The following is a 13,380-nucleotide window of genomic DNA, read 5'->3' on the forward strand; positions in this document are numbered from 1 at the left end:
TCCCCTCCCCAAACCTAAACGAATGCTTAGAATAGACCAGCATCTGACAGAAAGCACCAGAGATTCAGTTTGTTTCTGTATTACCTGCCCACAGCCCTGAATTCAGGAGCCAATAGTGTGAACTCTGTGTGAAGAGACAGTTCGCATAAAAAAAAAAAAAAATAAAAGATGTAAGGAGAAAAGAAAAACGCAGAGATGCAGCCAGCTTGCAAGGAAAAGCAGATTTCTTTGCAGGTCCTCTGCTACCTGGAGCATGCTGCCTCTTTTGAGATTCAGCCATGACAGTCAGCCTGAAGCTAGATGAGAAACACATCTACTAAACACAGTGGGTCCCCTTGTGGTAGATGGTTTAGAGAGAGCTGAGCTACCTTTAAATTAGCTGTCCAGCATGCTGCTATCTGCCTGGCTGTGACAGCACAAGCCTAACCACCCAAATACTTACCCAGCTATGCAGGCACATGGTGCAGCCCACACGGCGTTCACCTCTGCTCTGGCTACGTGCTTCGCCGTGCTGAGCCAGGCAGTTTAGCTATATCTGGTGGCACTATATCTGGACAGCAGTCGTGGGCTCTGCCCATGTGCCCCAGCCACAGCAGCGATCGCACGCACACAGGCGGGATGACACTGCTGTCAGCCTTAACACGCGAGTATGAGACCGCAGTAAGAACAGGACCGGTGCTGAACCTTTTCCTTGAGAAAAAGGGCAAAATCGTGCTGATTAGCAAATTGTCCTAACAGAACTGAGACACTGTCAGAAGCTCCTCTTCTAAAATATATAAAGATGTCTTTTAGAGAGGGGCTGATAGTCACACATCTTCAAACACCATTTTGAAAAAAAAATAGTTTGTTAATTTTCATCCTGCTCCCAGGTCCCCAGCAATGCTGAGAGCTCTGATATTTTTGAAACCACTGGTTTTTTTTTTTCAGAATCTGTAGAGAGACAGGTCTACTCCTGGAGTAGGCAAATTTCTAAGACTGCAGCCAAGCTTCAATTTCAGACAGAACTGGACTTCCCAAAGGATCAAGAACACTTAAAGAAATTTGCCCTAAGCCCATTTTGACTGTTGTGCCACCATAATTGATGCCTCTAGCTGTTAGTTGTTTTTTTTGTTTGTTTGTTTGTTTTTGGTTTTTTTTGGGGGGGGGGGGTGAGGTGGCCAGAAATTCCCCAGAAATGTCTGTTCTTACGAGATTAAGACAGATATTAAACCCTTTATGACTCTGCATCGGAACTGCCCTAAAGTTCATTCCAAAGAACTTGTCTACCCTTAGAAAAAAGTAACAGATAAAAATACATAAATGAACCAATACAATCATCAGTAGGGCAGAGGTATAAAATGAGCCTCCACCCCTACTGCTTCTATAAGCATGCCTGTTCTTTCTTACCAGCAAATGTAGCCACAAGTGACTGAGCTGCCGAGAGCTAGTAGGTTCAATGTTTCTTTTTTGTACCTCAACCTATACTCCATTCATCCTCTTCCTCATATGTGCTGATAATACACCAACTGTGAGACATGCAACAACTGTTGAGTTGTCTAATTGCTCCCCCCAGGAACGAGGACAGAGCTCCACCTTTAGACACTTGCCTCCATCTCTGCTGCATTGCAAAAGCACCCATTGCCACAACAGCATGGAGCTAGGTAAAAGTGTTTCACCTTAACTCCAGCTTAAATTTGCATATTTTCTTCTGCTGAAAATAACGTCAGCACAGAACCCAAAGGCTTAGTTTTAGCTGCCTTTCTGCCACCAATATCTTTAAGAATATGTGAAAAACAATTCACCATCTCTACTCTGGGCTGCATCTTCATGGTTGCTTGGACTGAATTGAAGTGCAAGCTGCCATGGGAAGAGGCATCCACTGGCCATGCTTATGCTGCACTTGCTAATGTGTCTATACACGATGAGCTGGCTCAGGGAACCAAGCACATTGAAAACAAATCTTATTTTTAATTCCTCGGGTTGGTTTTCAGTCAGATCTATCTTCTAATCCAGTTCACCATTCACAGTGGAGATATATAAACATGGAGAAAAAGTGAAGCTGAGAAAGGTGGTGGAAGAGGTAGAGGAGCTGAGCCGAGCCAGCGTTTTTCATCTCTAGGTCTCCAGCTGACTATTAGAGTAAGTACTCAACATTATCCCTGCTTTCCAGTTGAAGAAAGAGGTTGGGGTTTCATGGTTGGTTTAAGTGGATGTATGTGCAGGCTGTCACTGCACGCATTATGTTGACATAAAGAGGCAATGGCATTTACTAGCTTTATTTTGTGAATGGTGCTCTCAGCAAGGAAGTTTTTCATCTTGCCCTCCGGTTTACCTCCTTCTAGCTGCTCTGATTCATTAATCCTGTGCAAGCCCTCTCCTGGCATGTCAATCTTCAGGCACTTGTAGCCCATAGTGGTTATGGGGATCCACGCTGGTCGCTGCTGCCCCTCTCCTTTTCAGGCTTCAGGATTGTCACAGGCAGTTTGTAGAAGAGGATGCAACTAGTAGCACAGCTGGGCCAGGGTACTGCAGTGCTGCCAGCACACAGCTGCTTAGGTGGGCACAGGATGTTGAGGAGCGAAAGTGCATGGTAGTTCCTGCTCCAGGCAGCTTCCCTTTCGTGCTGTTATAGATGGCTTGGTGAAGGTCAGAGCTGTACTAGGGGGTAATAACTGCGTGACAGAAGAGCCAAGGGGAAGAAGGGGAGAACGGCATTTTTGGCTGGCCTGTGAATAGGCCACGTGGGGGACCTTAGCCTCCTCCTATGCTGCTCTCCAAGTAAGGTGGCCTTGAGGAGCACCCTGGCAGGATGTCAGACTACACGTGAACCCCAAATTCCTGGGCATGGGCAGCACCACACGTAGGTTTGGCTGATGGCCCCTCTTGCCTCCAGCACCTTCATCCCACCTCACCACATGTGCAATCTGCAGTCCCCCTTGGTGCTTCATCCCAGGAGGATGTGCAGCAGTGGCACCCCATGCCCAGGCCAGCCCCTCTGCGGGCCCCAGCACCCGAGGGCTCCCTGAGGCCCAGCAGTAGCGGACCAGCTGTGGGAGTGGCGGGCGAGCGAGGGCCCCCGGGTGCCCCAGCCCCGCATCACGAGCAGAGGGGCTCCAGGGGGCGGCGGCCCCGCGCTGTCGGGGAGCCGGCACAGGCTGCGGGGCCGGGAGAGCCCAGCCTCCGCCGTCTCCCCCTAGCCTGGGGGTGACGTCATGGTGGGGGAGGGGCGGGGGGAGGGCACCCCTTTCCCCCCTCCTCTGCAGCGCGGGGGCCGGGCCAGCCCCGACGGGGCGGCCCGGGGGCGGGAGGGGGATTTCTGCGGTGCTATCCCCACCCTCGGGGGGCGGCTCCCGTGTGTGTGTGCGCGCGTGTGCACGCGCGCGTGTGCACGCGCGTGTGTGCGCGCTCCTGCCCGCCGCCTCGAGGGGACGGTCCCGGCTGCGGGGCAGGTCGGGGGGGACCCCGTGGCGGCGCGGAGGTTTCACGGCCATTAGCGGGGCCGGTGGGGCACAGGGAAAGCGGGAGCTGGATGAATGCAGGCTGCGATGCCTATAAATGGCGTTTCTCTTCCAAGGTGCATTAAAAAAAAAAAAAAAAAAAAAAACAGTCAGTGTCATCCCCCCACGTCAGGGCTAGTCGTGGGCGTGAGGCTGTACTTCCTCCGCCCCCTCCTAATGGAGTGAACCATTCCCAGCTATCCCTCCTCTCCCTCTCTCTATTTCTCCCTCTTTCTCTCCTTCTTCTCTGTCTCCCCCCTTGTCTGCAAAGTCCTCCGCTGCTCGGAACTTGTTGGCAATGCCTATTTTTCAGCTTTCCCCCACGTTCTCCAAAGTAACTATTTAAAGATCTGCAGCCGCAAATGGTTTTACTAAATGTAGGATGGGACTTAAGTTGAACGGCAGATATATTTCTCTGATCCTTGCTGTACAGATAGGTAAGTGGACTGCCAAATTATGTATCAAGTTTTATGCACCAAACCCCAATTGATGCATGCAGAAAGGGAATGTCTAAATAACCTCAAATTACTGCCGTAATTTGTGGCGATGGGGCTGAGGAATGTACTCTCGCTCGCTGGCTCTCTGCTCTGTGCGCTCTCTGTTCGCTCTCTGCTTTTTTTTTTTTTTTTTTTTTTTTTTTTTTTCCTTTTTGCTGTCATTTTCGCATTTTCGTTATTTTTCAAGATGCCAATTCAGGCGGTTCTGAAAGAAAGAGAAATAATTCCTTATTCCTCTTGAATCACTTTTGTTATTCGTTTTCCTAAACTAATGCATGCTTATTCACAGTTCCATTTTCCCTTCTTCCTCTTTTCCCTTTCTCCCTGTTCTCTCTATTCCGTCCCCATGAATGATTGAATTTATATTTGGTTTTTTGGATATACAGTGCATCCCATACCAGTGACAATTTAGGGACTCCAGTGCTAAGAAATCCCCTCCTCCCGCGGCCCCAAGGGACAGAGACATACGAACTGGCACAAAATGGCTAGTGAGAGATCTAGTGGAAAGTTTTTTTTTTGCAGAAGATCAGGGACAAGCGAAGGGTTCCGTTTAGTAACTTGGAGGTTCTCCTTTTTGCCGAGCAGCAGCCTAAAAACAAACAAAACCCAGCACAAACTTAAAAAAAAAAAAAAAAAAAAAAAAAAAAAAAAAGCCCGAATGCGGAGATTGAGCAAATAAAACCCAAAAAGAATCGCGAAATCCCACTGCCTGATCGTTAATTTTGTGCAAAGAGAATCACTGTCAAAAACGTCCAAATTTGTCTATATATGTTCCAAAATGCCTAAATATGTTAAGTTACTTAAAATAGTGCAGGTTTCCCTCCACTCTGTTATGTGTTTTTGTGTGTTCGTTGCTGTTTCTGTTCAATGTCTAGTTTTTTTTCTAGTTCTTTTTATTGGCTTGCTCTTACGCTCATTTTATTCAACATTTCTTGCTGAAGTATTTTTTTTTTTTTGAGTTATAGATATTAAGCAGTCTCCAAGTTAATGACCACCTTCGTCCTGTGCAGGCAAATTTTAAAGATCACATATTGCATATATTCTTGATCATGATCCAAAACTGGGGTTCGATGAAAGGGCAATTAAAGCACGTCTTTTATTATCCAAATTGGCAGGTGTGAAGAGACCCTTGAAAATATTTTCCTGCAAAGGAATTCTGCTACAAAAAAAAAAAAAAAAATGCTCAGCATTGCTATTTAGAGATCCTTTCGCTGGGTCGCCCTCTTCGCCAGACAATCTCTGCAGCGTTTTGTGGGTACCAAAGGAGAAAAAAAGAGAGAGAGAGAGAGAGAGAGGAGGGAGGGAGAACAAGAAAGAGAGGAAGGAAGGAGGCAAAATGCTTTGAACAATCCCTCATCAGTAAAAGAAAAAAAACATACGAAATATTACGATGAAATATTGACCTCTGGAAAATGTGGATATACGATGCAAACCCCTCTATTCATATTATCATTCCATTTTAAATGATGCTGAACTCTTCGGAAGGCCATTTTTTTGTGCTGTCAAAGAAAGGAAGAGGAAGGCATTATTTGGATGTTACCGTTAATTTTAGCCCTTGCATTTTTGTTTGTTTGTTCATTTGGAGGAGGAGGATATTACCTCATTCGTGTTTATTTGATTCGACCGAGGGAGGATTTTATTCATGGTGAAATTTCAAAGGCATCTAGAGTCGCTGGGAATCGCCGTCCCCAGGCTGGTGTGAGCATGAGCAGTCATTTGGAAAGTTACCCCCAAATATTGCTGCCCACCGCGGAGATGGTGACGGTGCGGTCGCTTTGCGGTGCCCCAAGAGAGGACGGATTTTAAGCTTTCGGAGGGCTTCACTTTCCTCTGCTCCTCCTTCAGTATTTCGGGTAAACTTCCCCCCACCACCACCACTTCCGAAGTCAGCTGCCCCTTCTGGTTGTCGGTGCGGGTTTTGCAAAGGGGCTGCGTTTTGCCCCGGCCCCAGTAGCGGCTCGTGTGAAATGGGTGTTCGGCTTGTTCCCAAAATGTGTTTGTTTGCTCCTCTGCACCGGTACCGCGGCTTTAATACATTCATATGTATACACATATATATATATATATATATATATATATATATTTGGGCAGTGGGGATTGGGAGCTTTCCGAAATCAGTGACATTTTGGAAGGTGACAGAGGGGAGGGAGCTGGTGGTGAGCCTAAGTGGAAGGTGATCGGAGAGAGGACGAGGGGACCAGGCGTAGTTAAAGGGCATGCAAACTTAGAGGACAGAAGCCGGTTTCAGGAAGGGACAAGCTCAGCTAGGGATGGCTCCTGCGGTCCTTCTGCATTGCAAATTGCTGCTTGTTTTTATATTTGAAGGGAGAGGCGGCGGGGAGGGCGGGAGGAGGAAGGACAGAGGCACGACAAGGCACAAGCGACCTGGTTCAAGAGAAATCCCGTTCTCGTTTAAGCGGGCAAGACCCTCGTCTCTCCGCTTTTTTTTTTTTTTTTTTTTTTTTTTTTTTTTTTTTTTTCCCCAGGGTTTGGGGGTGGCCTTGGAGAGGGTATCCTGCGGCGAGGGAGCGGGGCGGGCACCCAGGGTCAGGCCGCCCCGCAGGGAGGAGGGGGATGCTCGGACCCCCGGTGATCCCAAATGTGGCCCTCTAGCACTTTTCCGACCCGGGACCCGGACAGAGCTCCGCTTCGGATCTCATGTTTTCAACGCAGCTCGTAGCATTTTGGAGAGGAATTCGTAATACTTCTCCTCCCCCTTTCCCTTTTAGCTGCCAGAATGGGATCTCGCTGATTTTATAGGACATGGTTTCACCCTCGGGATGGTCCTCAATTCTTCTCTATTTATTTGTCTGGGGTTTTTTTGCTATCGTAGCCAACGTCTGTAGCCTGCTGGGGTTTTGATGTGACGGCTGGTGCTGGTGCGTGTGTAGAGGGGAGTGGCCAGTAAGTCATGTTTGCAATGAATTAAATGGAAAGAGGGGGATCTGGGCTGAAACAGCGTCTTTTGGAGTCAGCCATTTACCCCGGGAATGGTGCCCGACCCCACAATCCACCCGGCGCTGTGGGCGGACGGGGACACCCTGGGGGAGGAGGGCAGCCCCCTCCCCGACAGCCGCAGGGACCGCCGGGGTCAAGCCCGGCATCAGTGACCCCCACCCCTAATTCCCTGTCCCCTGCAGCAGGGCCGTTAGGGCGGGTGTGTCGGGGTGGGGGGAGTTGCTGAGTGGATGGCTGTATTTCCGTGCATGCATACCCTGGAAGAGTTCAGGGGGCCGGGGGGCCTCGTGGGCGGCCACAGCAGGGGGGGGCACAGCCGGCCCCACGGCGCGGCCCCCCTCCCCCCACTCCCTGCACCCTGCAGCAGCCGTCTCACGCACGCCGTCCTCTCTCCACTGCCCCCCGGCATTTGCGGGTTTTTGTTGTTGTTTTTATTATTATTGTTGTCAATCGAGCGCCGTTTCCTAGCACAGTCCCGCAGGGTCCCAGAGGCAGCAGGTTTGAAAGGGGCCCGATTCACTCCTTTGCTCTGTCCTTGCCACCTTCCTCGTCCCTTCCCACCCCGCTGCCCCCAGCCGAAGAAGCCGTGCGGTGCTACCTGCTTGCGTGGCTTTGGGAGATGCTGCTTTGCTTTTCTATATCGCGCCTTTTTTGTAGTGTTTTGGGTCTCCCCCCCCTCCCCAGCCCCGGCATCTTGCACGACATTTGCCAAACGACCTCTGAAAAAAAAAAAAAAAAAAAAAAAAAAAAGCAGCGTGCGTGTGCGTGAGTGTGTGTGCGCGCTTGTACTCTGAAACGTGCCTGCTGCTTCGAGGTGGAATTTTCTAACAAAGGAGCAAGTGCAGAGAGAAGCAGGCACCGCATTTCGAAATACCCTCCCCTCCTCCTCTTCCTTCCTAAAAAAAAAAAAAAAAAAAAAAAAAAAAAAAAAAAATCTTTAATCCAGAGGTACAGAAAACCGTAGGGAGGAGGAAAAAACAAACAAACAAACAAAAAAAGCATAGGGCCCCACCGCCCCCGACATCGCGGCGGCGGCGGCGGCGCTGACCTGTGCCCTGTGCCCTGCCCCGCAGCGCACCTGGTGCAGGTGGTGAGAGCGGCGGGGCGGTGCGATGCGGTCTTTAGGGGCTTCTCGGACTGTTTGCTGCGGCTGGGCGATAACATGGCCAACTACCCGCAGGACCTGGACGACAAGAGAAATCTCCAAACGATCTGCGCGTAGGTCTTGCCTTTTTCCTTCTTGGGGTGGGGGAGTGTGTGTGGGGGAGGTGGTCACCACCCGGGGCCGGGAGGGAGCAAGGTGGGTGACGGCGGTGGGCAGGGAAGGAAAGTAAATAACGCAGGGTTTGCTGCTTAGGGGTTGGTTTCTCTGCTCCGAGCTCCCTCCAAACGCCCTGCTATGGGGAAAGGCCAAATCCGGGCAACAGTGAAGTCTAGAGGGAGTTTTTCAGTGCCTTTTTTTTTTTCTTTTCCCCTCGGTGAATTCCCTCCCTCCCTCTCTCTCTCTCTCTCTCTCTCTAGCTCTCCCTTTTCAGTCCTTCCTCTCTCCTGCTTTGCACCTGGGATCTCGGTAGCGGCTGCTTGGGGGTTGTTACTACTCTTATTGCGGCTGTTTGGTCCCATGTTGCTGGGGATGCTCGGGGGATGGAGACCAGACCGGGGGGCGCCCCGTCCTGCGGGGCACCGCAGGGCTGTCCCGGGCCGGGCGGGCCGGCTCACCCCGTCCGGGACCTCCTCGAGGTTCGAGAGCCCGTTCCCTGGAAAACAAACTTACACTGAAAAGAAAAGAATCGCGGCCGCAGTAGTGATCGTCCGGCGGCGCAGGGACGCCCAGCCGATGTCTATATACTCAGCGCCACCTCACTCCACCCCCATCTCCCCAAATGTCCCTCTGCCGGGGCCGCCCTTTCCGTACGGATCCCCGCTTCCTGGCCCCGGGAAAGCCCTTTTCGCCAGACTTTCGCCCAGCAAACGTTGCAGTAAAGCCATGGCTCCGCTCCTGGCAGCAGAGGAGGAAGGGGAAAGAGGACAACAAGAAAAATTAACAAATGAAATTAAATGAAACGAAATGAAATATAATAAAATTAAATAAAATTAAAATTAAAAAAGACGAAGAATTCGCCTTGCAAAATCAGCAGCTGGTCCCCCTCTTCAATTCCTCTGAGAAACTGGAGGACCCTGGGGCTGCTGGATGAGCCCTAAATTTGAGGTGATTTTCTTTTCCCCAGAACTCGGGGCTGCTGTTTTTACTGCTGGAGGGAAAGCTGGGGCAGCTGTCGGCAGAGACGGGGAGCCGCCAGCTTCGGCCTCCGCCGGCCCCGCGTCGGGGTCTCCTTTGGGCGCAAGCAGGCAGAAACAGGCATTTTCGTTCCGTTCCAAAGAAATCCGTCTGAACATGGTTGTCTCCCTTTCTCCCGTTTGCTGTTTTCCACCACAAACTCACCTCGCCGAAAGAGGAAAAAAAGAATAAAGTCATATTTAGAAACGAGATAAGGTCATTCGACATAAACATATTTGAAACAGTTTTTCTATTTTTGCTCCGTCAAAGACAGAAAACAAAACGTGTGAAAAGGAAGGAGATGGAAAGGAAAGGAAAGGAAAGGAAAGGAAAGGAAAGGAAAGGAAAGGAAAGGAAAGGAAAGGAAAGGAAAGGAAAGGAAAGGAAAGGAAAGGAAAGGAAAGGAAAGGAAAGGAAAGGAAAGGAAAGGAAAGGAAAGGAAAGGAAAGGAAAGGGGAGAGGAAAGGGGAGACTGGAACTCTTCTCTGTTCTCTTCCTTCCTAGAGATTTCTGAGCCAAAAGCGTCTTTTGCAGCTCCTACTAAGGCTAGCTCCTCACTTTAAATGCTAGACTGAGGTTTACTTCGTGTTCTGCAGGAGGAACAAATGAGGAATAAATAAACATGCAGGGACTATGAAGTCCCAACGTGATAACCTTTGGCCCTGGCATGCTGGACCAGAGGTGGTCCCGAGGTCCTCTTTTCCAAGCAAGACCTTGGAAAAGCACCTCTTTTCCAAGCAAGACCTTTTTGCTGCCCACTGCCCATGGCCCTGGTTGCCTTCACCCGCTGCTGGGGTGTATATTGAAAGAAGATGGGGGAAGATTTAATTTTCCTTTGGGAGATGCAATTACAGCAGAAATATTGCAGGAGAGGCACACTCTCAGACTCCTGGCTTCTCAGTATCTCATTATTTATTACAAATGTAGCAAACATTAGAGTCTACAACCATCTTAGAGTGCTCACAAATTAGAGGCCGTAGCAATACTTAAAAAAAACAGAGAGAGAAAGAAAAAGAAAGAAAAGAAAGAAAAGGAAAAGAAGGAGGGAAGAGAAAAACAGGAAAAAGAAAATCAAGATCCAAATTCGCAAGCTCCTGTCGGGCAGATAGGGGGTGGGGGTATGGATGGGGAGAGAGCAGATCCCTAACCCCAGAGCCCGGGATGATTTTAGATAGCCCAGATTAGGAAATGTCTTTCTGTCCCGTCCCATTACGAAGGGCAGCGAGATAGGTCCTGCCCCGGTTTCAACCCCTTGTCAGATCCACGTTAGGAGGAGAATTAAAAAAAAAAAAAAAAAAAAAAAGAGCGGAAAGAAATGGAAATTATTCTGGGGAAGGATCAGCTGCCCCAGATCCGCACAATGGGCCGATGCACCAGGAGGGCCCAGGCGAGAAGCTGTTCTTTCCTTTTCCTCCTCCTCCTCTTCCTCGCCACCCGCTCCTCTCCTCCTGCCCCTGCGGGCCAGGCCCGGCCCTGCCACGGGGCTCCGCCGGCGGTTTTGCTAATGACACTGGCACCCCCGCGGTGTCACTTCCCCAGAGAAAAGGGATTTTTGCAGCAGCCCGCCTACTCGGGGCTGGTTCCGGAGGTGGGGTTGGAGCCAAGAGCCCCCCGGCATCACAGGCAGCGGTAGCCCAGCTAGGAGCTGGCGGGGGGTGTGCAGTAGGGCAAAGCGTGGGGTGGGCTGTGGGGCAGCCGGGAGAAGGCAGGGGGTCGAGACTCCTAGGAGGTGTCGGGGCGGCAGTGGTGGTGGTGCTGGTGGTGGGATTGGTTTTTGCGCCGAGGGGGGCGCTGGCTCATCCCTGCCGGCCGCCAGCCCCCTCGGAAGGGGCCGAGCCCCGCCGGGGCGGCCGGCCGCGCTGGACGGGGTGGTCGGGGTGGCGGCAGCCCTGCTGGGAGGGTGCGTGGGTGCCTATTTTGACGCCAGGTGGTCTCCCCTCTTGCAGGTACTGGGATGATTTCCATGCCTGCACCCTCACAGCTCTCACCGATTGCCAGGAAGGAGCGACAGACCTTTGGGAGAAATTGAGACGGGAGTCCAAAAACCTCGATTTCCAAGGCAGCTTATTTGAACTGTGTGGAGGCAGCAGCGGCTCGGCATCGTCTCTCCTCCCACCGGCTTTGCCCGTGCTCCTGGCGGCTCTGTGGGCCGCGCTAGTGACCTGGCTGCCTTTCTAGGGGGGCGAGCACACTCACACCCACACCCTCTCCATGTGCCGGATCTATAGAGGAAGTGTCCATCCGTTGCTTTGGGGACGTTGTGCTTATCTGTGGTTGATGATGATGGTGGTGGCTGATGGTGAAACACCCATGTAGGACTGTGGAAGCGTTCTCCTTTTTCTTTTTTTTTCTTTCTTTCTTTTTTTTTTTTTTTTTTGTATGTGTGTTTTATTTGCCAAATGTTACCAAACAGGCAGCGGCGCGCAGCCCAAATCGGACCTCAGCTTTACTATCGCTTCAAGTCAAAAATAGAAAAAAATAGAAATAACAACTCGAGCCCTCGTTGTGCAAAAGAAATCTCAGGAACGGCTCTGAGCCACCTAATGTTAACGATGTAATCGGCCAGGATAAATCCTGGCAGGCCACGGGCTCCTCTAAAAATATGGCAGTATGTGAGGTGAGAACAAAAAAGCAGACAAAAACCGCACTGGCGATGAATCCAAGATAGATGTCCACGTGTGAAGCATATGGTGAATAATTCACAATCTCTCATCTTTCCTCCACAGTCGCTTGTTTTTGGTCATTTCACTGCAAAAAAATAATAAAAATAAGAGTCTTTTTTCCTCGAGGAAAAAAAGAACGAGAGCGGGAGAGGGAAAGAAATTGGGAAACGAACGGTTAAAAAAGGAAGGAAGGAAGGGAAGAACAAATGAAAGATACGTGTCTAAATGCCTGAAGGAGCGAAGGAATGCTGCTAACAGATCTGTGAGAGTTTACCTTTACTTGCTGTTCGAAGGCATCTTTCCGAATTCACTGCCTTTAATTTTTTCCTCCTCTTTGTTTTAGATGTTACACATGCCAGTAAATCAACAGTAGAGATCACAAAAGGGGGGCTTAAATGTAAACCTAAAAAAACCCAACAGCGTAATGATTTTGAAAAAAAAGAGCCTTGATTTTAAAAGAGAAAAATGTAATTTAAAAAAAAGTTTATTATAAAGTCAATTCAGCAAAAAAAAAAAACAAACAAAAAAACAAAAAAAGATTTGCTACAAAGTATAGACAGAAGTATAAAATAAAAATTATTGTTTGAAATGAGGGTGTCGTTATTTTTATGTAATATGCCTAGAGTATCTTGAAAAGTATCGGGCAAGAAGGGTTAAATCCAGAATTGATTCCTTGATGAATGTTGCGATTTCAGTTCCAACATCGGCAGGGCTGCTGAAATGGTTAGTCTGCGCCTTGCTTTTTTTTTTTTTTTTTTTTTTTTCCCTCCTCTCATTTCTTTCTTAACAATATGCTACAAATTCTCCCGCCCTCCTCCTCCTCCGAAAAGAAATAAATAAATAAGTAAGTAACGCACCGCCGTCTCTCAGCTCTCTGCACCACCGTCTCCGGAGCCAGAGGAGGAGGCGCCGTGCAGAAGCGGGGGCGCGGGCGGGCCGGGCGCGGGCGGCGGCGCGGAGCCCCGGCGGCGCCGCGGGCCCGGGCGCCGCTCGCCCCCGCTGCCCTGCGAGCCCGCGGGCCGAGAGGCAGCAACCACCATTAAGCAGGAGGCTGCGGCAATGGAGCCGGGGCGCAGAGGAGCCTTTTCATAATTAATAAGGCAGCTCAGGCGAGGGAGCAAGGGGAAGGGGGGGGGGGACGGGGTATTGATTTCGCAGCAAAAGCTGCTCTAACCTCGGCTATTTATAGGCACCTGATGCCTTTATAAAGAAATACACATCAAAGAGTAAACATGTCCTTTTTACCTACGAGGCGAGAGCTCAGCTGGCGACTGTGGATGGGTGATGGGAAAGTATGAGCTGAGAATCGGTTTTAGCAATTTATTCTGGCGGGGAGCCGTTGCTTAAGCTATGTTCCCATTTTGCCAGTGCGTAGGGTGGCGGGTCTCTCTCTGTCCTTCACCCCTCTCTCTTCTCCCCTTCTTTCTCAAGGTCCACAATGTAATGTGTAAGCAATAGCAAATGTAACACTTCATAAATCAAACAGTGGGTCGCAAGCCAATCTGCAT

General features: G+C 50.0%; 1 protein-coding gene across 1 annotated transcript; it reads left to right on the forward strand.

Annotated features, from left to right (window-relative positions):
• Nucleotides 1-3,684: 3,684 nt before the first annotated feature.
• On the forward strand, nt 3,685-12,428 carry NRN1 (neuritin 1). Its single transcript, XM_062568070.1, has 3 exons — nt 3,685-3,913; nt 8,005-8,149; nt 11,156-12,428. The coding sequence occupies exons 1-3, from the start codon at nt 3,859-3,861 to the stop codon at nt 11,385-11,387; spliced, it is 432 nt and encodes a 143-aa protein (XP_062424054.1). The 5' UTR covers nt 3,685-3,858; the 3' UTR covers nt 11,388-12,428.
• The last annotated feature ends 952 nt before the right edge of the window (nt 12,429-13,380 follow it).

The sequence above is a fragment of the Rhea pennata genome, chromosome 2 (assembly GCF_028389875.1).
Source record: "Rhea pennata isolate bPtePen1 chromosome 2, bPtePen1.pri, whole genome shotgun sequence".
NCBI lineage: Eukaryota > Metazoa > Chordata > Aves > Rheiformes > Rheidae > Rhea > Rhea pennata.

Bases quoted from the DNA above. Each gene is read 5' to 3' on its own strand.
- NRN1 (XM_062568070.1), top strand. From the start codon at position 3,859: ATGGGACTTAAGTTGAACGGCAGATATATTTCTCTGATCCTTGCTGTA. The intron at 3,914-8,004 runs GTAAGTGGACTG...CCTGCCCCGCAG, and splicing joins GATCCTTGCTGTACAGATAG to CGCACCTGGTGCAGGTGGTG. The intron at 8,150-11,155 runs GTAGGTCTTGCC...CCCCTCTTGCAG, and splicing joins AATCTCCAAACGATCTGCGC to GTACTGGGATGATTTCCATG.